Source organism: Callorhinus ursinus, unplaced genomic scaffold (genome assembly GCF_003265705.2).
Source record: "Callorhinus ursinus isolate GAN/ISIS: 27379988/994484 unplaced genomic scaffold, GSC_fseal_2.0 scaffold23, whole genome shotgun sequence".
Taxonomy (NCBI): Eukaryota; Metazoa; Chordata; class Mammalia; order Carnivora; family Otariidae; genus Callorhinus; species Callorhinus ursinus.
This window is the reverse complement of record NW_027397085.1, coordinates 1,287,438-1,312,776: the sequence shown is the minus strand read 5'-3', so window position 1 is coordinate 1,312,776 and position 25,339 is coordinate 1,287,438. Positions and strand designations below refer to the sequence as shown.

The 25,339-nt window shown below is 39.1% G+C and overlaps 1 protein-coding gene across 1 annotated transcript in view; it reads right to left on the bottom strand.

The window, feature by feature from the left end:
- Positions 1–25,339, bottom strand: part of DMGDH (dimethylglycine dehydrogenase) — a 66,516-nt gene that overhangs the window by 14,135 nt on the left and 27,042 nt on the right. The window contains exons 8-14 of the mRNA XM_025892664.2: positions 21,056–21,225; positions 20,178–20,331; positions 18,299–18,464; positions 17,699–17,829; positions 16,225–16,442; positions 14,342–14,499; positions 11,530–11,589 (exon numbers count right to left, since the gene is read on the bottom strand). Of these exons, the coding sequence (XP_025748449.1) occupies positions 11,530–11,589; positions 14,342–14,499; positions 16,225–16,442; positions 17,699–17,829; positions 18,299–18,464; positions 20,178–20,331; positions 21,056–21,225 (1,057 nt within the window). The remainder of the gene's footprint in view (positions 1–11,529; positions 11,590–14,341; positions 14,500–16,224; positions 16,443–17,698; positions 17,830–18,298; positions 18,465–20,177; positions 20,332–21,055; positions 21,226–25,339) is intronic.

Here is a 25,339-nt window from a genome sequence, read left to right as displayed (position 1 = left end):
CACCTAACATTTTCTAACCAAAATCACTCATCAGTTAAGTATTCTTTCTCAAAAAAGTCTTTAATAAAACTAGAAAAGCGACCCTCTTAACTAAAAGAAAGCAGGGGATGAACAGAAACCTGGAGAAAATATTTAAAATATTCTTTCTAAGCCAAGCCAAGAATTGGGTTAGTTAGCATTCAAACCAAACTAGATTTTTCAAAACTAAAATAGCCTCCATTACATGTATGTTATGACTTTTACTAGATTCAATTTTAATGAGAATATTTACTTTTCATCTTTTGAGTCTAATAATCCAAAGGAAAACCATGGACTGGAATGGACCTGTGGCTTTGGTAGATGTACTTATGTTTAAATGCATTGCCAATAATTATGATATAGACTTTTCATAATAGTTTTCACTTCTAGACTAGAGTGAAGAACAATTGCCCATTTGGTGTTTTAAGTATAGCACTCAAGCCTAAATGCAAAGTAAATAATCATTAAAGGAAGCAGGAAAACCATAAATAAATGAGGCTTCAGGGGGTGCCTGGATGGCTCAGTCGGTTGAGCACCCAACTCTTGGTTTCGGCTCAGATCGTGATCTCATGGGTCATGGAATCTAGTCCTGCATCAGGCTCTGCACTTGGCATGGAGTCTGCTTGGGATTCTCTCTTCCTCTCCCTCTGCCCCTCCCACTTGTGCTCATTTTCTAATAAATAAATCTTTAAAAAAAAGAGAAAGAAGAAAGAAAGAAAGAAAGAAAGAAAAGAAAGAAAAGAAAGGAAAGGAAGAAAAAGAAAAGAAAGAAAGAAAAGAAAAAAAAGAAAGAAAGAAAAGAAAAAAAAGCAAGAAAGAAAAGAAAAGAAAAGAAAGAAAGGAGGCTTCAGCAGGGGATCCAAGATCTTTCTTGCTGGGGTCTTCAAAAAATTCACAGGATTTTTTTCTATTGTTTACCCTAGATACTTTTAGATTCAATTCAGTGAGATGGACGAAACTAACATGTACTGAGGTACCAAATGTTCTGTCTCTCCTCTAATAAACTTATAAGGCAGATATTTTCATTTTACAGATGAGAAAACTGAAGTGTTGAAAGTTAAGCAACTTGTTTACTTCTAGACCAAGTGGCAGAGCAGAGCCGTAACTCACAGCCTTCAACAAATACTTATGGAGGTCCTACTAATTACCAGACACAGTGCTAGCCCTAAGGACTCCCCGCCTGTCCTCAAGTGAGCTCCTGTCCTCAAGGAGCTCACAGTCTACCTGAGGCAGCTAATATTACAGGATGTGCCAAGGACCAGGAGAGATCTAAGTATAAGGTGTTAGAAGAGAGGGGTTCCCAACACTCCCCTGGCTTTAATTACCACCTATATAGAAATGACCCAAATCCATGCTTTCAGAGCAGAGGTCCTCAAACCTATGTGCTCAGCTGTCACTTGGCTGTCCCACAGCCCCTTAACCCCACAAGTCCTTCCAATCTCCCATTTGCACACTTTGTGTTTCCCTGTCCGTTATCAGTATCCTGGATCCTCCTCTCCACTCCCTTCACATACACTCCCTCATGCGGTCTCCATCCTATCCTCCTATCACTCACACCTCTTTATTCTCCATCCGATGGCCACAACCTTAGTTGAAGCCCTCGATATCTCTCCACTGGATTTGTTCAATAATTAGGAAAGTGCTCTCCCAGTCACCAGGCTAATTCCTTTTTAATCTGTTTTCTGTCATCTGAATGTCACTCCTTTCTCAAAATTCTTCAGTGGCTCCCTAGTGTCACCAAGATACACTCCAAATTCCTTAGACTGGCAGATGAGACCCTTCATGATGAGGTCTCAGTACTTCTCCAGCATCAGCTCTTGACACTACTTTCAACAGCAAATTATTTGCTGGTCATCTGCTATGTGCCAGCCCTGAGCAGGGTGTTGGGGATAAACAAGTAAACAACATCTATTCTGTACTCCCAAACTTGTACTTGAGAAACTTCCATTCCACTCAAAAGAAAAATCATCATTGCAAGCTGTGATGCATCCTAGAAGGATGACGTAGCTCCAAAATTTCTTTTAAAAATTATCAAATATGGGGGCGTGCCTGGGTGGTGCAGCCAGGTATTCATCGGACTCTTGATCTCAGCTCAGGTCTTGATCTCAGGGACGGGAGTTCAAGGCCGGTGTTGGGCTCTGCGCTGAACGTGGCGCCTACTTAAGAAAAATTATCAAATAAAATCCAACAATTTAGAAAAAGATAGTGTGTCATTACTAAGTGGATTTTGCCCTTAAAATGAAAAGTTGGGGGCACCTGGGTAGCGCAGTCATTAAGCATCTGCCTTCGGCTCAGGTCATGATCCCAGGGTCCTGGGATCAAGCCCCGCATCGGGCTCCCTGCTCTGCAGAAAGCCTACTTCTCCCTCTCCCACTCCCCTGCTTGTGTTCCCTCTCTCGCTGTTTCTGTCAAAAGATAAAATTTTTTAAAAATTTTTTAAAAATGAAAAGTTGGGTTAATGTTTGAGTATTCATAAATGTAATTCATCACTTGACAAAGTAAAAAATAAAAACCATATGATTATGTCCATAGATGCAGAAAAACATTTGCCAAAATTTCATGTCCTGATTAAAAACAAAACTTTTAGCACTAGGAATAGAAAGGAATGCCCTCCACCTGGGTGGCTCACTTGGTGGAGCATGGTGACTCTTGATCTTGGGGTCATGGGTTCCAGACCCACACTGGGTATAGAGCTTACTTACAAAAAAATTAAAAAAAAAAAAAAAAAAGAAACTTGGAATAGGGAAGGGAAGCAGTGAGAATAAAGTGAAATAAAAATTTAGTATTATCTGTAATATGTTAACATTTAAATCAAAAAAATAATCAAAACACACACAAAAATATTAATAAGTGGTAAAACTAAATACTGGTTATTACTGATCATTTTTATACTCAAACTTTCTAGATTAGTATTTCTTTTAATATTATGATATATATAAATATGTTATATAAAGAAATAATTGGAATACTTTTCTGTACTGTGAATTGGATTCTACATTTTAAACTGATTATAAAATTCAGTGAGAAAAGATAAAACTGTTTTCTTTGGCATTATGGATCTAATAAGATATCCCACTTATTAAAACCCCAAATCCCAGAAATATTATAAAGATTTAATAAGTTATTGGGGACTCGGATATTTGTTATATTATTTTCTACTACTTTATGCATATTTTGATATATGTTATAATGACGTTTTAGCAACACAGTAATTCAGAATAAAAAAAAGAAAGGAATGCCCTCAACCTGATAAAGAGCATCTATGAAAAACCTACAACTAACATCATATTCAATAATGAAAGACTCAAGGCTTTCCACCTAAGATCAGGAACAAGTAACAATTCTATTTAACCGTTCAAAGTTCAACCAGTGGAGGTATTAGTCAGTAAGGTAATGCAAGAAAAAAAAAGGCATCTAAATTAGCAAAGACAAAAACTATTTGTACACAGCATGACTGTCCATGTAGAAAATACAATGGGGTCTACAAAAAATACAAAAAAGTACTAGAACTTCTACTGAGTTTAGTGAAGTTGCAGAGTACAAGATCAATATACAAAAACCAACTGTTTTCTTTATATTAGCAGTATACTGAAAATTAAAATTACCATGTAAAGAGTTATCAATATGAAATATTTAAGGATAAACCTTTAAAAAGATATGCAAAGTCTGCAAACTACAAAATATTTTTGAAATTAAAAATTACCAAAGTAAAGGGAGAGATATAGCTTGTTCATGAGTTGGAAGACTTGAATTGACCTACGGATGCAATGCAATTCCAGTCAAAATTCCAGCAGGATTTTTTTGTTTTTGATAAATTGACAAGCTGATGCTAAAATTTGTGGAAATTCAAAGGACCTCAGAAAACTAAAACAACCTAAAAAGAACACAATTGCAAGGCCTACCACAACCTGATTCAAGCTACAGTAATCAATACAATATGCTATTGGAAACAAGAAAAACCTATAAGTCAACAGAGTCCAATAAGAGAGTCCAGAAATTGTCCTCAACACATATGGACTTTAAATTTGACAAAGGTACATAGGTGATGCAGTTCAGAATGTGCATTCTTTTCAACAAATGGTACTGGAAACTCCATGTCTATATGCTAAAAAATAACTTCAATGCCCGTCTAGAACTAGATACAAAAATTAACTAAAAATATATAATAGGCCTAATCATAAAAAGTTGGTAAGACCTCTAGGAGAAAAACAGCAAAAAATTTTATGACTGGGTTAGGCAAAGATTTCTTAATACAACATCAAAAACATAATCCATAAGAACAAGTTTATTATAACTTTAAAAATTGAAAAATTAAAAACTTCTGTTCTTTGAAAGCCACTAATAGATGATAAGACAGACTAGGAAAAAATATTTGCAAAGTATGTGTCTAATAAAGGACTTGTACCTAGGATACATTAGGAATTTTCAAAAAAAAACAACCCTATGAAAAATAAGAGACCTGACCAGACACTTCACAAAGGAAGAAACAGGAATGGTGGACAGGCACATAAAAAGATTTTCAAAATCCAGTCATTGAGGAAATCAAATCCATGGGACCCATCTACTTCTCTCATCGAGTACCGGAAGTTAAGAAGACTAACCATGACAAGTGTTTGGTGAGGATATGGTGGAGGAACTGAAACTCGAATGGACTGCTGGTGGGAATATTAAATATAAAATGGTACACCACTTTGTGCAACAGTTCCTTAAAATGTTGACATAACATCTGCCACTTTATTCAGCCATTACACTCCTAATTACCCAAGAGAAAAGTGCTAAGCTGGAAATAACCCCAAAGTTCATCGAGTGTATAAACAAACTGTGCTAATACACACAATGGAAACCTACTTAGTATTAAAAGGAAGGAATTATTGATACATATAATACAGATGAGTCTCAACTAATTGTGCCAGAGTGAAAGAATGAAGACCAAAACCAAAGTAAATATTGTAGGATTCCATTCAGGTAAGACTCCAGAAAACGCAAAGTGGTGTATCGTGACAAAAAGTTCCTTGGGGAGTAGGTGGGGGTGTAGGGAGGGTTGGGAAGTAGGGACTGCAAAGAGGCCTGAAACAACTTCCGGGGATGTGGGATGGGTTCACCACCCTCAATGTGGTCAGGGTTGCACACGTGTATACTTGCATTAAAACTTAGCAAATGGCACGCTTTCAATATGTCCATTTATTGCATGTTTAATTAAGCTGTTAAAAAGTAATTAATAAAAGCAATCTAAAGAATTACTTCAATTTATTCCTAGTTGAAGGTTTCCATAGACTCGCAGATTTTAAAGCAGGCAGCTGAACAGCACATTTAAGCTTTTAGGGTGGAAACAGAGTATTGTTTCCTATCAGAAATTGGATGTATAGGAGGATACTGATTCAATGGCTGTTAGTTTAATATACTCTTGGCAAATGTTTCATGAATGATAAACTCTCTCAGCCTAGGTTTTACTTCTTTTTTTCTTTCCTTTGGTTTTTCCTTTATCATTTAGCAATGGAAATGAGTAGGGGAATAAGGATGGCTTAATTAAATGTCACAGTTCATATGGACACCATACCAGAGTCTTCAACTACTCTGCTAGGTGGTACTTCATAGGTTTTTAGACTTATAAGGGAGCCCTCATTTTATAGACTAGCAGTCTCAGGAGCAAAATGAAATTAAATGGCTCTCCCAAGGCCACGCAGCTAGAATTTGGTGACCTTTTAAAAAATCATTTACTGCTCAATTAAAAAAAAACAAAAATAAAAAACAAAAAAAATGCACATGCACAAGAGAGCTACATAGATTTGGGGAATATATTAACTGCACCCTAGCCAGAGGACGGCACAGATTTACTTACTTCCAATTCACTACAGATTCTATAGCACCTTCCTCTGACCATTCTGTTTACGGACCAGAGCACAGCAGGAGTAAGGCTAAAGACCTGAGAGAGTGGTTGTCAATCTTCATTGTATAATAAAACCAAGAAACACAGACCCTACCCCCAGAGTTAATCCAAATGGTTTGGGGGTAGGTCAGTGTTCTCAAACTTGAGCGAGCATCAGAACCACCTGGAGGGCTTCTTAAAACGGGTTATTGGGCCCCATCGCCAGAGTTTCTGATTTGGGGATGGTACTCAATGACGTGCATTTCTAACCAATCCCTAGGTAACACGGGTGCTGGTAGTCTGTGAACCACACTTGAGAACCACTGGAGGTAGGGCAATTTTTCCAAGAAGTTCTCCATGATGGTAATAATATACAGCCCACTGAAAAGCACTGGTCTAACACAGTCACCCTCAAGCTTCTTTAGAATTACCTAGGGAATTAAAAACACAACAAAACAAAACACTGATGCCTGAATCGCTACCTCGAGAGATTTTTAAATTGATCTGGGTTGCAGCATGAACCTCAGATTTCTTAAGCATTACATGATTTAAAAGACATACTCCAGATGATTCTAACGTACAGCCAAGACTGAGAGTCACTGAAAATTTTCTGCCTCAATCCCTATTACCATAATACCTAAAATTTCCCCAGAATTGGGTACTTACACCATGCATTAGAAATTCCTTTCTAACTTGTTTGTGAACAGTGATTTATTTCCACTTTGATGTTTTAATAATGTTAACACTTATTGAATTGTAAGAATGTAGTAAGCCTGGTGATGCTTTGCCTCTTTTTGTTTTGCTTACTAGTTATGCTTCAAATAATTTTTCCTCAAAGAGAAATGCTGTATTTTCTATGAACACTGACTTCTACCTTGCGGTTACTGATGTAGGAAAAGATGTTAGGGTTCAAAGCTGACAGCCAGGAAAGAATTCTTGAGACGTGTTTGGTGCAAAAAGGTGATTTTATTAAAGCACAGGGACAGAACCCGTAGGCAGAAAGAGCTGTGCTGGGGTCATGAGGAGAGGCCCATTATATACTTTCAAGTTGGGAGGGCACCTGGGTGGCTCAGTTGGTTAAGCAACTGCCTTCGGCTCAGGTCATGACCCTGGAGTTCCGGGATCGAGTCCCGAGTCAGGCTCCCAGCTCTGTGGGGAGTCTGCTTCTCCCTCTGACCCTCCTTCCTCTCATGCTCTTTCTCAAATAAATAAAATCTTTAAAAAAAAAATGTTTTATATACTTTCAAGTTGGGAGGGGGTTAGGGATAGCATAAGTCTCTAAGGAATTTTGGAAGCAAGGTTTCCAGGCCCTTGAGGGGGTTAGCTATTGTTGGGGAAAAGGTCATTTATTACTGTTTAGTAAAAACTCAGTCATGAGGGGTGCCCAGGTGGCTCAGTAGGTTAGGCATCTGCCTTTGGCTCGGGTCATGATCCCGGGGTCCTGGGATTGAGCCCCGCATCGAGCTTCTTGCTCCGTGGGGAGCCTGCTTCTCCCTCTGCCTGCCACTACCCCTGCTTGTGCTGTCAAATGGATAAACAAAATCTTAAAAAAAAAAAAAAAACCTCAGTCATGAGATATATCAGTGGGTCATTTGCTTGGGGGATGATTGCCAACATGTATCTTGGGGGGTAGAGATAAAGGAAGTTTCCAAAGGGATTTTTATATGTTAAAGTAGACTTACAGGGTCCTGGAGGTTGGGCTAAGATTGGCTTTTGCCCTTAGCAAAGAATTAACATCGAGGCAGCTGAGTCCCTAGAGGAAGGTCACTCCGCCTGTTCCACAGACTTGTCAATGGGTTGTAGATAGTACGGAAATTTAATGATTTTTCTTTTGCCTTTGTTTCCCACATCAGTTATCATGACTTTATTCTGTTTCTACTGGTTAGAAGCCTATGATACAGTGAGGGAAAAAACGAAATTGGGGATGGAGGATATCTTTTAAAAATTCTCCTAATCTGCTCAAATATGTTATATTTGTACTTCAGTCTCTGAATCTTGGCTGAGGTTCTCTCTAAATGAACAAAGATTCAGTATTTCCAAGAGGAAAATTCCAATACTACGTATGATTCCATCCTAAGGCAGCTGACTTTTGCTCGTGGTTAATGCCCTTTATTTCTAACTAAAACAAAAACAAAAACAAAAACCAGAACCACTAATTTTTCTGAAGAAATAGCTTCTTTTGGAATTACAATACCATTAATAACGATGATATAAGTTGTTTCAGGTAAAGGGATTTTAGTTGAGGAGATTTCAAAATATCTATTCAATTCTTTTTGCCAGTATCACAGCTCTGGTTCATGGTTCCTTCCCAGGCTCTGTGCTCACTCTCCACAAGATGGCACTGTTGTGTATGGCTACACGACCCTGCTGGAGCCCACTGATGGTTTCAGAATATTAACAATGTGTCCTACAGTTTTAGTTCCTGAAATACCATTCATTTCAAGCCTCCTGAGATTGGAGAGCCATCAGGAGTTAGGTCTTCAGAAACTGTTAGACCTGCGGTCTCGCCGGGTGTTTAATAAATAGTACTTCCTCAATGTTGACCAGGAAGAAGAATGCTCCTAGCCCACGCCACCGGAAGGCTGTAGCTCAAACGACTCTCAGAAGTAAGGCGGGCAAGTACCACGCACTGTCTTCCTTGGCCATCTAAGATTTCTCAATACTCCATTTTTTTTCCCTTACTCTCCTACCGGTTTTGACAAGAACACAGTTCTCTCTAAAGACACCTGATGGCCCATCTCCTCAGCCACCCATTTTCCTTCTGAGTATGGCTAACGGGGCTACACAGATCCTACAATAAAATACGAAATCAGTTACAACAAAAACATGACTGTGGGAGGCATTAATCAATAAAATGTAATGCATGCATATTTTAGGATTATGTTGCCAGAAAAACATGGCTGGGCAATTATTCAAGGCTGATTAGCCTAGGATGGGAAAGGACCTTGTTGGGGAAAGTGGTAGGTGAGAAAGCTCTATGGCGAGGTCAGAGGTCACTTCACCTCTCTGTGCTTGTTTCCTCTCCCTCAAACGAGGTGGTACTGAGCCATCTCCGGGGGCCCTCCTTGCTCCCACACAGCCTGTGTCCTACAGTAATTTTCTTCCTATTATGGCTTATAAACACTTAAGGGCCAAGCAGGGAATTCTATACATTTGCTTCAAAGGGAATGAAAGAAAAGGATTTTAAACAATTGTAAAACACTAGGATTTTCTTAAATTTTGTTTTTATTGGTATCTTTCTGGAATATCAACATTCCTCTGTCTTAGCTACTGCTTCAGTTTTCATAGATCATGAACTTTCCAAAGCAATTTGAACTAGCATTATATATTCTTTATAATGTAGTATGAAGCCAGATTGGTAACATTTTTGTTTTTAGGCACAGAATGGAATTATTAAGTTACACAGGTTAGCTTACAATGTTAGCTTTTCAGAAGCCTGTTTCATATTATAGACGGCTACAAAACAAAGGTGAAGTTGTTGTGAAACCACTGTATTGGATCTGGACGACGTGGATTCAACCTAGTCGCCAGTCCTGGAAATTGGCTAGTGTCACTAGGGTAACCACGAACCACCCGAGTCCACATAATTGAAAGAGACTAGCTCAGGTCCAGGTCCTTGGGCTACACGGACCCTCACCCCATGACAGCATTAGAAATGAACTCTGTGACACCAAAATGAGAACCAACAATCCAGAAATCATAAAAAGCATACCATAAACCAAAATCATTATCTGTTAAACAGCTTAGTTCTGAGCTGGGCTTTGGTTAAATAATTTAAAGGAACTAATAAATACACAATCCACACCTGCTTATAATCATAAAGGGAGTTTCAAAAACCCAATTTCAACACAAAGAGCTCATTTATCTATGCCTTCTCCCCAAACAATAATACCCAAACACTGGGAAGCAAGAGAGTCAGTTATCTATTTACCTATTGGTGACCAACAACAGAACTTTAGTGCTTTCAAGAGTCAAGCCATTTTTATCCTTATTTTAAACAGCTAAACCAAGACTTCTGTTATCAGAAGGAGCAATCTGCTGCAAAGGTCTGCCCAAATTCCAAGCACCTGCTTTCTCTGGTCTGGAGGCAGATGGTACATCATAAAAATAAAAGTCATAGGGAAAACGTACAGAAAGATATTCCCTTTAAAACCCTTAAGGAGGTTCTCTTTCCTAAAACCCAATACTATAAATATACATGATTATGTTAATAGCTTAGCTCAGAATTTGGGAACTTGAGGCAGGAGCATTAAAAAAAAGTTTCCTTAGCCTGACTCATATGCATGTGGTCACATAGTTCCACAGAATGGGAAAACGGCCTTTACTTTCGCTTACTGGCACCTCAACAGGACAGTTTATTTCTGGAATTCTAACAAGTATCCCACACAGCAACAGCTGTTGTCCTCTCCAATATTTCCACTAACTGCATCGCTGTTAAGTTCTTTTCCAGTAACTAAGACGCTACTCGGTGGGTGTTTGAGTCAGCTCAGGCTGCTGTAACGAAATATCACAAACTAGGTGGCTTTAACGACGGGAAATTATTTCTCACCATTCTGGAGGCTGGAAAGTCAAAGACCGAGGCGCTGGCCAATTCAGCTCCCCTGTGAGCGTTCTCTTTCTGGTTCGCAGCTACTTTATCACCGTGGCCTCACAATGCGGACAGAAAGCGAGCCCCGCGTCTTCCCGTTCTCGTGAGAACACTAATTCCATCGTGGAGACCCCACCCTCATGATTTCACCTAAACCTGATTACCTACCAAAGGCCCCACCTCCAACTAGCATCACATGGGGATTAGGACTTCAACCTAGGAATTTTCGAGGGACACAGTGATTCAGTCCATAACAATAGGATCACTTCATTTATAACTTTAGGACTCGTACAGATGACCTAGGTGGTGATAAATGTGCTTTCCCACAATAATTATGTAGGATGGTGCTTCTCAAACTAGGTGCATCAGAATCCCCTGCAGCTAATTAAAACACAGGTTTCTTGGCCTGACTCCCAGAGATTCTGACTTAGCAGGTCTGGGGTGAGATCTGAGAATTTGCATTTCTCACAAGCTCCCAGGTGATGCTGATGCTCTGTCTGAGGCCCACACTTTGAGAACTACTAATGTAGGGATTCCCTTTGGACTGTTAATATCAGTTATCATATTTGTATTGGCTTCTCAGTAAATACCCATTTTCTGCTGAACACATTTGAAATGTTGCACTTACATATAAAAGTGCCTAATAAGCAGATGGATAGATCTGCTGAGGGGAGGCTGCTTTATGCTGTGAGCACCCAGGGAGAGAAAATTAATGCTGTATTTTTGATGAGTTAACGTGTGACTTCACAAATCACCAGGATTGATAAGAATGCCTACTGACATCTTCTCCCTAGTAATTTTTATCCCAGAATTTACATTTAGTCTCTAAAGTTGCTGGATTCTGCTATCCTACATCTACAAGCACACTGCAATAGTTTGAACTGATACCTAATTTTGACAAAAGCTCAATACAAAGCACCTGAGCAATGCTTAGTATTTATGTTCAACTCATTTGTCCTATAATCACACTTGGTTAAATTTTAAAGCATGGCTCTGTCACAAAACAGCCTCATAATTTTAAGAATTACTTCAAGAACACTTTGGAATATAAACATACCTTGTTTAGCTTTATAAAATATTCCAGTCCAGCTTCCAAGGGATTTGTATCACAGTTCATCTAAAAGGGAAGCACATATTTTTTTAAAAAGATTTTATTTTCAAGTAATCTCTACCCCCAACGTGGGGCACGAACTCACAACCCCGAGGTCCAGAGTCACGTATTCTACTAACTGAGCCAGCCAGATGCCCCTGGACACATTTTAAATCTTAGATGAGTGAAAATCATTTCAGTAACATCACCTTCATATGTTCTTTTTTTAGGGAAGAGAAACACTTTTGGATTTTGAACATAGATTCTGAAAGGAAAGTTATAGACTGGTCTTTAAAGTAATTTTTATTTAATTTAATTAATTAATTAATTTATTTATTTATTTATTTGATTCATTCGAGACACACACACACAGAGAATCTGAGCAGGGGGAGAAGCAGAGGAAGGGGGAGAAGTAGGCCCCCCACTGAGCAGGGAGCCCAACGCGGGGCTCGATGCCAGGACCCTGGGATCATGACCTGAGCCGAAGGCAGATGCTCAACCATCTGAGCCACCCAGGTGCCCCTAAAGTAATTTTTAAATCTAAAATTGAAATGTAGCCCATCAGGAAATATCATCATTGGAATAACATATTAGATCCTAAAATTCAGTTTGTTCCCATGGCTCTTTTACTAATAAATATCTGAGAGATACCATGACATACTGATCCTCCCCAAAATAAGACTCTAATATGTTCTTATATAATAGTGTTAAATAGCTAGGTCTTGAAAAGTTATTAGGTAATTTACTTATCTTACAATTAGCCGGGAATCAGGACAAGCGGAGGAGAAAGCAGATGGTAGGAAAATGGGCTTCGACAGAGTTCAAGAAAGAGAAAAGGAAACAGAGATTGAATCTCAGCCTTTTCATATATGGTTGAGTAATTACAATATACTTTAAGTTGAAGCTAAAGCCACTCTTTGGGACTAGATCTGAAGTTACTGGATTTTGTTTGTTTTGTTCCCTTTTGCACCAAGAGAACTGGTTGAAACTCCATAAAAAGCAGCCAAACTTTTTTAAAAAAACAACATAGCATTCATATAACCAGATAAGTAATATAAACTTGTTTTATATGCTATAAAATTTGGTCTCTCATACTTCCTAATCAATTTGAGCAACTCTAAACTTATTTTTTTATCTGCTCAAAGTTTCAGAATTTCTTTAGGAAAAAAAATGAAAACAAAGCACAGAAGATTGCTGTGATACCACTAGAGGGCGTGCTGGCACTGCTGGGAAATCAGAGGGACGTGGGAGGAAGAAGCGCTTTTCGGAGTTGGGCTTGGGGAGAGGAGGAGAAAATGAAAGGCGGGAGGGTGGAGAAATGGCTAACTCCCAAAGGCTGCATCTGCTGCTTCATTCCTTGAGGAGTGTGGGGATAGAGCTGTCCTCTATTTCTCTCCCTGCGGCAGCCTCATCGAAGGCCCTCGCTGTAGGCTGAGAATCCCCTAGCAGAGCACTTCTCCTACAAAAAAAAATGGCAACTTGCCCCAAAGCCCTGATTCTTTCAGTGGCTCCTGGAAGCTGCCTCTGCACCTAGAAGCCCATTTGCTTCTGCCCACAGTCTGGATGTCCCAAGGGCTTTGTCTATGCTTTCAAACCCACCTTGCCCTCCAATTAAATTCATTACATGCTAGGAATTTTATCTAATGTCCCTGATAACTTTGTAGGAGAAAGAGAATCTTCATTTTAGGGGCGTCTGGGTAGCGAAGTTGGTTAAGCGTCTGCCTTCGGCTCGGGTCATGATCTCAGGGTCCTGGGATGGAGCCCCGTATCGGGCTCCCTGCTCAGGGAGGAATCTGCTTCTCCCTCTCCCTCTGTCCTTCCTCACCCCCCAACTTGTGTTCTCTTTTCCTCTCTCAAATAAATAAAATATTTTAAAAAAAAAAAGATAATCTTCATTTTATAGAAAAGTAAACAGAGGCTCTGGAGGGTTAAGTCCATGTAGCTAATATGTGATGGAAGATAAATTCAAACCCAAGAGACCCCATTCTGAAGTATATCCTTTACGTCACTTGTCAGGCCTGAAACTCAAAGAAACAACTTCTAAGGAAATATGAAAAAATGAAGGGGTCCAGAGATAGCCTGCCATTGGAGATAGGACAGAGTTTGAACCAGAGTTTGGCCACTTCTGTGTAATCTGGACCAAGTTTACTGTTTCTCAATGCAATTGTGTATAGAATAGGGATAATTTAGATAACCCCATACCCCTTGCCTAAGAATCACCAATAATAACTTATTCAGGGAGAGCTGAAAGTAAAATAAATCATGCCTATGAAAATGGTGTGAAATTCTCCACACAGAAACCCTTAGTTCCCGTTTTCAATGGTGGAAGCAAGCTGGACCAACGTATCCTAGATCACCAACTCTCTTCCTCAGAAAGACACCTTTTGGTGTGATTTCCCTGAAAGGTACATAAGAAGAAAGTGAGGGTGGGCAACGCGACAGAGGAAGAAGAAGAATTTGAAAAGCGTCCCTCCTATACTGTGGGGTAAGCAGGCCCCCAGAGCTGCAGCTCCACACCCAGTCAGAGATGGATGTCCAGGGCTCTCTGCCAAGCGGGAGGAATTAAAGCAGAATAAACAGTGTGTCATAATTCCACCGAACTTTCAACTGGGGGGAAATGAAGGAGAAAAACATCTTCCCTTAATTAAATAAAGTTATCTAATAACACATCATTTCTGACATAACAGTCAGAGCCGATGTTAATGCAATTAAAACTAGCTGTTACACAAAAGTCAGACACAAGAAACAAAATTGTAATGAAGATGCTAGCGTTTCAAACCTCTGACCCCCAGGCTCTGAAAGCTTTCTCCAGTCTTAAGGCATTCATGGCGTATGTTCCGAAATTATCGATTCCCTCCTCCTGGCCTGCATTCATGATAATGTCATAAAGAGCTGCAGAATCTTCTCGTTTGTGGTATAGCTCCCAACCCAGCTCACCTGAAACAAATCCACAAGTACCACACTAGAGTAAGAGCAATGATCACTTGGTCTAACGTGCATTAATTAGCTAAAACACATAAATAAATGGAGAGAGTCCACTTATGTAATATAGACATGGTTGAGTTTTAAAAGACCAGTTCACAAAAAGTTGCAAAGGAGCCTGCCATATCACAGATGCATTCATGCCCCATCCCGTCTCCCACACACAGAGTGATATCTAGGACACATCTTCTCATGACACAGAAAGATGTTAATATAGGAATTAATCTGGACCCTTGACCTCAGCTTCATGATATTAAGTGAGTAATTAGCATGGCATAGTTTATCATGATAAGGGATTCGAGGTTTAGAAACCTCAACCCCTGGGGCGGCTGAGTGGCTCAGTCAGTTAAGCGGCCAACTCTTAGTTTCAGCTCAGGTCATGATCTCCGGGTCCTGGGATTGAGCCCCAGGTCAGCGGGGAGTGGGGAGTCTGCTTGTGGATTCTCTCTCCCTCTGACCCTCCCTGCTCCTGCTCTCTTGCTCTCTCTCAAATGAACAGATAAATCTTTATTTAAATTAAGAAAGAAAGAAAGAAACCTCAACTCCCAACTCCTTGCCCCAAAATCACAAGGCTTAAAAATATAGGCAACTGACAATTATTCAAATGGTCTTCACTGTGGGACAACCATTAACTCTAATGCCCCCCACACCCCTTTTCTTCCCCATTCGGTCCTTTTAGTCACCATGAGAGCTGTGGGCAAAAACCAAAAGAAATGAAATCTAACCCAAATAGTCTTGTTTATTTTTTATTCTGCTCATGTTTTACGCTAGTCACCATTTTGCGAAGGTCAGGTGAAAGAAGGATGGGAAAAGTGGACGGTAGAAGCCCAGAGAAGAACTGGGTTCATACTTTAGGTATGTTCTCCTTGTTCCCCAATGTTGAGGGCTGATGGTGATGTGTTTTTCCAGGACACCACCAGAACATGAGTAACATGTAATTGAACGAATGCCTGAACACCAAGTACTCTTTCTATGAAAGAACAAGGAGGGCTAGAGGAAGTTGGACGTGAGCCCACAGCACCAATGGGGAACTGAAGAGCATTCATTCATTTCTATTTCAAATACATACTATGCACAAAGTTAGGTGCTATAAGAAGACTTCCCTAAAAGAGCCTTAATGGTAATACTTGAAGAGAGGTGCCTGATACATTTAAGATGGTCTCTATGAGAGATTCTATCTATGGAAGACCATTTTTTTTTAAGATTTTTAAAATTTATTTATTTGACAGAGAGACACAGAGAGAGAGAGCACAAGTAGACGCTTAACCTACTGAGCCCCCCAGGAACCCCTATGGGATACCATCTTGAATGTTCCTAGAAAGAGTCGGCTGACCTGAATATTGTCAGCCCTTCCAACTACTCTAACAGCTATCCTCTTCCAACTTTTTTATCTACCCTTCCAAATAATAAGAAGCCATGGGATTGGAACAATGGGAAATATGGGAAATGACTCTCCCAGACTAGGAGTGAATAGACAGAATTATTGTAAGAGCTGGACAGGAGAGATCTTCCTCCATAGTTATACTGACAAAAGTCAGTGTATTCATGTGTGTGTGTGTGTGTGTGTGTGCGTGCGCGCGGACAGGTGTACATGCATGTGCTCATGTTCATTTGGGCTAGCTTCTTTTAAATTTTAGAGACCTTCTCTTAAATTTTAGAAAATTGTTTTCCAATTCTTACCAGTATAAGATATCCTAATAGCAGTGACAGGAATGTTTGAAACCTTTAAAGACTTGGTTTGAAGAAACTTGAAAACTTCATCACTAAGATCTTCAGCGGTCAGTTTCTGAAGAACCTTTCTTGCATGGGGCCCTGCAATACCAAGGACTCCAAGTTCATCAGTTATGTTTCTAATTTCAACGTCATATCCACCGTTGACTGCCTCTTCTTCAATCCATCTGCATTTGAGTCATAAACATCGTGTTAAATCTTGCTTGAATAATGCATCTTGGTGACATATTAATTCTCTGAAGACATGCTCTGTGTCTAGAATTACCAGGAAGTCCCCAGAGTGTCATTTCGTGTAATAACCTAATTTTTTAAGTTGAGGAAACTGAGTCCCAGAGGTGTTAAGTGATTCTCTTTAAACCACCCACTTATAAATTTGGAGATAAGTTTTCATAGTACAGAAGGATCCTTCAATTTAAATAAGCTCTGCCACATAATTCTTTTAAATAGTGACAGCCCTATTGCATTTAAACTAATGATTCAATCTTCGAAAATTAATTTAAACCCAAATTTTCTCTAATACCTATACATGGGACGCACATTTGTGCTGCTAAAGGTTAATAATGTGCCTGCCACCCGACACATAATTACTTTGATGATCAAAAGGAAACAATAAAAACTCTAAAGACTAGTTTCGATTTCTAAGTCTTGATGAGTTATTGGAACCCAGTTTTAGGGTTTGTTTATAATTTATTGAGAGTCCCTGGAACTACATAAAATGATCTGAATTTACACAAAGCTAAGCTACTAAGATACATCTTGGATTGGAGGGTATAATTTGCATCATTTTACAACCATAGTGAGAATCTCAGAGTAAGACATTTATTAAACAACAGGATTCAAAATATTTTTGGAATATTAAAGACTACAGATTTGACAGTAGACTAAATCATGGACCAAAGACTCATGTGAAGGATTGACTCGGCAAGTCAACGATTAAATCTAGCTTTGGGCCAGAGAGCACAAAGCATTAAGAAGGAGGAAGCTAACCCAGGGAGGCAGCTTACAGAAGTGGGTATCAGAATCAAAAGGAGTGGCTTACACAAGTTACACTAACTCAAACTTCAGTTTTCTCACATGAAAATGGGAATAATACAGACCTTGCAGATATATCTACTAAGAGAATTAATTGAGATAATGTCTAAAAAGAGTACTGACACACTGATGATGTCTAATAATTGGGAGTTAATATTTTTAGAACCAGCAAACCCTATGGATGGATTACCTTTGAGGGGTGTGGGGACAGGGTCCCTCACTTCAAATAATTTCCTATAAAAGACATGAAATTTATTTGAAACAATAAGGTTTAAGAATTAAAGTTGTATTTTAATTGGTAAAAGAAAAGCTATTGGTAAAAGAAAAGCACACTGCAAGATTGAGTCAGTATATAATCTATATAAAATTTTCTTATTAGGTGCATACTTACCTAAGATCATGAAGTTCGGATCCAGAACCAGTTATTAGTAAAAACTCCCCAGGAGTTTGGTGAGAAACAGTCAACTCAGCATACACTCGACCTTTTGGTGTCAACATGTGACTTATATTTGTAAAACCCACCTACACAGAAGAATTAAAAATTACCTCAGGATGCAATTAAAATCTTACGTATCCGTTTAACACAACATAGAAATAAAAATGCAAGTGTCAACAATGAAAAACATCTGAATCTTACCATTTATATCAATTGTGTGAACTATCTTTAAACCTAGACCCAAGATTAATTTTGAAGTTCTTAGTTTCGATGATAATTATAACTATTTGTCATAAAAATTACACTCAAGTCAATTTTGCAGTTCCCTATTGACACAATTTAGCAAAGTCATAAGGTCCTTGGATGACAATTTGTTCAACAAAATTTAAATTAGAAAATTAGCTAGAATATTCATGGTCGGTTGAAGAGCTCCAGCATTCATAAAGAAATCATTAGGTGGACTAAAATAACATACTAATTAAAAAAAATATATGAGAGGACAGAGAATTAAGCAGGCCAGAATCCTGAACCTTGTACTCATATAAGGTTATTTACCTTTGGAATGACATTTGCAAAGAGATGGTCCAACAGTCGAACAGAGTCTTGGCCTTTGATGTTAAACTTGCCAAATGGTGACAGGTCAATAACCCCTACTTTTTGCATAACCTGTTTATACTCAGATCCTACAGGCTCAAACCAGTTTGTGCGGCGAAAACTGGGCCTGAAACACAATGTTTGTCATAAAACAACTGTCATTCATTTTCAAAAAAATTACAGAATATTTATTAAACACTGTTAATCTAGAAAATCCCATTTGGGAAGAAAAGTACAACCCAAAGTTCTGTTCTGTAAATCATACACGTATGGTAGAAACTGATTTTTTTAAAGGTACTCTTCTATTCCTTTGACCCATTTTGTAGTGAAAGACATAGTATTAATTAACTAGAAATTAAGATAGGACATGTGGGCTCTCAGATCTAGAAGAAAGCATAGAAGTCTACCTACCAGTCCTGAGTTTTTCGATCTTGGTTGCGTATTAGAATCACCTGGGGAGCATGTAAAAAACATCACATTTTTTTGGACCTAATTAAATCAGAATATAATGGGGTAGAGCGATCTTGTCCAGTGCTTCTCAAACACTGATGCAATTACAAATCACTTGCACTTGTTAAAATGCAGATTCTAACGCAGCAGGTCTGAGGTGAGGCCCTACACTCTGCATTCTAACAGGTGATGCTCAAGCTGTTGGTCCATACCCAGAATAAGCAAGGACTTGGTCCAACATCTTCATTTTTCAGAGAAAAGACATAAGGTGTTTTCCAAGGCTTTTGTCTTAGTAAATGATAGAGCTTGGCCTGGAACAAAAAGTCTACTGACTCATTCAGGGTCCTTTCTACTTGATAAAGTTGACTTCTAATGAGGTATTTTAACCACAGAACAGACAACTGTCTGCTAAATGAGTTTTCAGTTGTTTAATTATTAAAATAATAGAAGAAACAGATCAGATCCAAAGAGCAAAGGTGAAGGACAGATTGGGCATTTACCTGAGTCACTTAGGAAAAACCAAACCAGTATTTTGCCCCCAGATATTCTACACTGATGGTCTACTGAGCCCAAATTCATTAATCAACAACTGGGCCTCTAGTATCCTTTATACCATTTAGATCTGGTCTTAAAGTAGACATCAAAACCTGCTTAAATAAGCAAAATGACAAGTCCAAAAAAGAGAGAGAGAGAGATAACAATTTCCAGATTTGCTATTTGTTTTCTCTTGGTTTATGGATTCTTATGAGAAAAAATATATAATCACTATTAATCCCAAATGACAACAATGGTGTGTAATCCAAGTACAACAATGGCAACAACTTTAGAGGAATTCAGAGGATTGTTTCAGTGGCATGCTTTATGCTTTAGCTTAATGTCAAATGCTAAGTAAATGATCTTTCCTCTTAATTTATCAATGTTACATATAATTTACATGACTCACTGCATACACACTAGAAAGCTGTTGTATGAGCTCTTCCTTGATCAATAGAAAATCCATATTGCCATACTATTTCCATTCGATGGGATTTGACCAGGCATCCTAAACCAGGACACATCTTTAGAAGCCAACGGAAGCCAGGTGGGGATATAGAGGGGATGGGGAAGGTTCCTCTGAGCTCCTGGAAAATGCCAAGTGGAGGCATCACCTGAACTGGCTGTAGAACTCTGGAGGCCACCAGGGTCCTAGATGCGAGCCAATGTCACATGGGATAGACTAAAATGCCTCCACCGCCAGAAAATAAGTTTTGTAGGAAAAGGCTCAATGCTCTTTGGAATGGGGTGAAGTGACTTGGGGCAAGGGGACAGCATTTCTCTTAAGTCCCTCCATTCCATCTCCAAAATTTCATTCTACATTCGGAGCCACAGGCAGGTTACGTCATTCACTTACCTGTACTGAGTGTCCTGGCCCGGTTTGTAGAACCAGTGTGGCTGCTCCCAGCCTGCATGGAACCCCATGGAACACTTAGACTCCAGGGTTTTATAAAGCCCACTGACTCGCTGAGTCGGCCTCCCGGCAAATCGTTCTTCTTTAGGATAACCAACTGAAAAAGGAAAACTAGTACCTAAATAGCACAGAACCAAAACTATAAACAATTTTGCAAGCACTCAAATAATAGAAAACACAGCTCTTAACATCCAGAAGCATATATGTGTATGAAACTTATGTAGAGGATGGTAAGTACACTTTTTGTGGTGATCATTTCACAATGTATACAAATGTCAAATGCTATGTTGTATGCCTGAAACTAACATAATATCATGGGTCAACTATACCGCAACTTAAAAAATAATGTAAAAGGGCACCTGGGTAGCCCAGTCAGCCAAGCAACTGACTCTTGGTTTTGGCTCAGGTCATGATCTCAGGGTCCTGAGATGGAGCCCCAAGTCAAACTCTGGGCTTTGCGCAGAGTCTGCTTGGGACTCTCTCTCCCTCTCCCTTTCCCCCTTCCCCTGGCTTGCTCACTCTCTCTCTCAAATAAATAAATAAATCTTTTTAAAATTTTATGTAAAAAAACACAAATTGTCATTTATATAACAATCCAAGGATAAAGTAAAAGTAGATTTAGAACTTAAAATCGCTGATGCACTCTACCCATTAAAAATACACGTTCATATAGATTCCTTGTTCTGTCTTAAAGGCATAGTGCTTATTAGAATCCCTAAGTACTCCTACGACAATGCACAGAATAGCAAGCAGCTAGAATCAGAGGCACTGCAAGTCAATTCTGTACACACTTTGTAGACAATAGTAAATTTGCACTTTACCAATATTGTTGAATCCATATGACTCTCTTGCTTTGGCCTCAGTGTACTGAGTTGTTGTCCATTTGCCATAGCGATTGGGATCCAATTCTATTAGATCAAATGGAGGTTCTCCGTGCAGGATCCAGTCACTGAGATATTTCCCTACCCCGCCAGCGTGGATTATGCCGTATCTTTCAAAATACAGAGATAAATACACTGTTATTAACATATGTAGTTTTCAAATAATGAAACATGTCCAACTATTTTACAGGTCCTCCACGTTGGAGTGTTCTGTGCTATTTAGAACATTTGACAACATAATGTAGTTTTTTTCCTCAAAAAAAAAAAAATACATGTTTAGGGATCCAGATTAAAGGGACCTGACTCAATAGCTAGTTTGTTTCCATAGTTTCAAGAAATGCACACCTGCAAAATAGCCTAGAGCTCTTAGCTAGGAAAGTGGCTCACTTTAGGAAAGTGGAGGAAAGGAAACAAAGAGGAAGGCTTAGTTGTTATCTTCTCAGCCCCTTGGAGCTAGGATTATCTTGACTGATAGGAAGCTTGCAGGAGAAACTGTACACTGCCCACGGGCACATGCATCTCTTCTCAGACTCAATTTAGTTCGGGTCCCCTTAGGCGATGACCTCTGTGCAGGGACCTGGAACCTTGATCTCAAAGCATTCAGAGCAAGAGGCACTCACCCAGGGACTTGGGGGGAGGGGAGGGAAACGACCACTCTCCCCTGTATTTTGCAACGAATGGGTCACTTGGTGGCAAAGGTAGGCTTGTTTTCTATTTCTATATGACGATGCTTTAAAACCAAGAACATGACTGTGGCAGATAATTGGATCTGAGACGAAGGAATCACAGTTTTACACTGGCTGCATGAAGTTCTACCCACTCACTCCAGTAATGAAGGACTTTCCTGTAGGTTTATCTATGGTTTAGGTCAAGAGAAGCATCTGAGTAATTGGATGGGCAGAAAGTCACGGGGGGATGACCAAGAAAAGGAGCTACATGAGCAGACCTCAAAATACCAGAAATTCCCGTATCCCAAATGGATTCTAACAGCCAGAATCACTCTGAGAGCGTGGGAGAACCTCAGCAAAGACTATAAATATTAACTAACTTTCCCCACAAGATACCAGTTTGGCTATTTTATAAAAATGAATGACTGGAGTGCCTGGGTGGCTCAGACGGTTAGGTGTCTGCCTTCGGCTCAGGTCCTGATCCCGGGGTCCTGGGATCCAGCCCCGCATCGGGCTCCCTGCTTGATGCGCAGCCTGCTTCTCCCTCTCCACCACTTGTGCTCTCTCATGCTTTCTCTCTCTCAAATAAATAAAATCTTAAAAAAAAAAAAAAGAATGACTAAGTTGTTATGAGGATATTTCTCAAGTAGAGTAAGACGGCAATAATTTATACTTCTCTGAATCATTTAAAAAAGTGACATGGGTCATCCAAATCACCCATAAACAATTTCACTAAGTTTCAAGAAGGCAATAAAAATAATTAAATATATGCTTAAAATTCACTCATCCAGTGGTGTTGCTTGGGGGGCATCCATACTTGCATTTTGTATTCTTCATAGGTAATAATATTGTTAAAGACAAACTATTTCATTGCGTATCGTAAATACTTTTTCACAGACCCCCCCAAAAAATTCACTCATCCAGGTCCATGTATGATATACAAAAGCTGTCATTTTTGAAAGCTAGAGATGCTGTTATAAGGCCTGAAATTGTGTAAAGTTTTATTGACATTTATTGAACACTTGCTCTTTGCCAGGTATTGTTTCTATCTAACATATACTGTGAGATGCTGATTTATTCTTTAATAATTTTATTTCACCGATGGGAAAACCAGCCCCCACACAGGGGTTAAATAAGGTCACACATTAATAAAGAGCAGATTCAGGACCCAGACTCAGTCATCTGACCCCAGGGTACACTCCTTATTACTGGACTTTACTTCTTCACTGGTTCTCATTTTTTTTTTTTTTCAGCCAAGACACACATGACAGCCAGCATTCACATTCTTGACAGACTCTTTGGGCAAAGCCAGGGCTGTACTTTGTTTCCTTTGGTCTCACTGCCACACCATTATGTTCTTTCCCTTTGAACAATGTATATGAGCTAATAAACAGGGCAGAGCGCTGTTCATTGGGGATAATCCTGAATCAAGTCTAATTTATTTTCTAAAGGTAAATCCTTTGCAAACTTCAGCTCTCTAGCCATTAACATGTTATATGTAAACACACAACTGAGTATTCTGAAACATCTATTGGGAGCCCTTGGCTTAGGAGCTAAACGTAAGCATGGAGTAAGAGAGAATTCATTGACATGGCATTGAAAAGCACAGAGCAGGCAAGCAATACACGGTGGCTGTTGGGTCCTTGTATAACCAACAACAGAGTATGCCTGTGCCCAGTTGATAAGATTTTCATAAGGAACTAACGTGTGAAGGGGAAGTGGAAGGGAACTGGATGAGGAAAGGAGAGTTGGGTTCTTCTGTTGCTGGCATTAATCTGCAGAGCCCATTTCTTCTAAATGGCCCAGCTCCTGTGCTTTTTGAGGGTTTGTGTCTGCTTTGTATGACAGCTCTGTTACACTGTGAGATGTTGCATCTTATAGCACTCTCCCCTCCTCTAATTTGCTGTCTTTATAATCTGTTCTAAGCCAAGAAAACTAGATTCATTTCAATACAATCCATTCAACATTTTGGGGGCATGGTGTCAGTCACCTAGAAGCAGAAAACCTTGTTAGAATTGTGACAAAACAAAAGTAAAATAGCCTTGACTGAGGATAATCTGTGAGTAGGGTAAAAGAACACTGGCATTTATGTAGACAGTTTGCAAATTTCCCAAATTCTCTGGAATGGTTGTACCAGAATAACAGACAACATTGAAACGCAGATCCCTGGATCTGCATAAAATCTTTTGGGATCCCTGGTTTTCTGATTCAACACAACTTCATGGGTTCTCCTGACAAATAGGAATTTCACAGATAGGATGTAAAGGAGGATGAAACACATTCAAGTGACTAATCACAAGGTTGAGATTCTTTTTTAACATGCCCATAGGATAATTCTGCTGCTCAACCAGGTATGAAAACCACTGGCCTCCAGAACCAGGGAATGATCACAGATGTAAGCCAGGAGGGGCAGCCAATGTGAGCATTCCATATTACGTAAAAAATATCTTAGCAATCTCAACTTTTAGATAACAAGAAGTCCTTTTTGGCTCAGACCAAATCTGTCAAAGAGAGGAAGGCACTTTGCCTGTCCCCCGCTTGTCATCTTCCCTATCCAACTCCCAATGTCTACAATGTGGGAAAATTACCCAGAACAATCAGAATAAGAATGCAACATCAGCCCCATGCAATTAGATACAATTTCAAGATAATCAGTAACTGGTGTCCTAAAGAAAGCAACTTCCTAATTTCCTTGGCAAGTAGTAATAGATACTCCATTAAAGTACAAATATAATAAGGCTAGGGATACTGTCTGCTTGTTCAGAGCATGGCTCATGGCCAATGATCCACAAATAGTTGTTGACTAAATCAAAAATTCTATGACTGAGTCAATTGCAGAATCAAAAATAATAAAGATTTAGGAATAAATTTAGCAAAAGAAGTATAAAACTTACACTCTGAAAACTATAAATCATTGTTGAAAGAAATTTTAAAAGACCTAAATAAATGGAAAGGCAACCCATGTCCATGAATTGGACTTAATATTGTATGACAATACTCTCCAAGTTGATCTACAGATTCAATGCAACACCTATCAAAATCCTAGGTGGCTTCTTTGCAAAAATTGACAAACTGATCCTAAAAATTATACGAAAATTTAAGGGACCCAAACTAGCCAAAACAATCTTGAAAAAAACAAAAATTCACACTTCCTAATTTCAGAACTTACTACAAAGCTACAGTCATCAAAACAGTGTGGTACTGGTATGAAGATAGACCTATAGATCAATGGAATAGAATTGGGAGTCCAGAAATAAACCCATACATAAATGTGAATTGACTTTTGACAAGGATGTCATGGTATAATAAAAGATAAATATTTGGTCTTTGTCCCCATTTCCTGGCACAGAACTCCTAATAACCTCTGGAATTCATAGTCTTTTGTATGCTAATGAGATGGCTCAAGGTGGGGTGAGAGGTACTTGGGGGGTTAAATAGCTTCAAGATAGGGGCTGGTCAGAAGAAGTTCAATCATCAAAAAAAAAAAGGTCAATCATCAATGGTCAATGATTTAATCAATTGTTCCTATGTAATGAAACCTCCATAAAAAACCCTA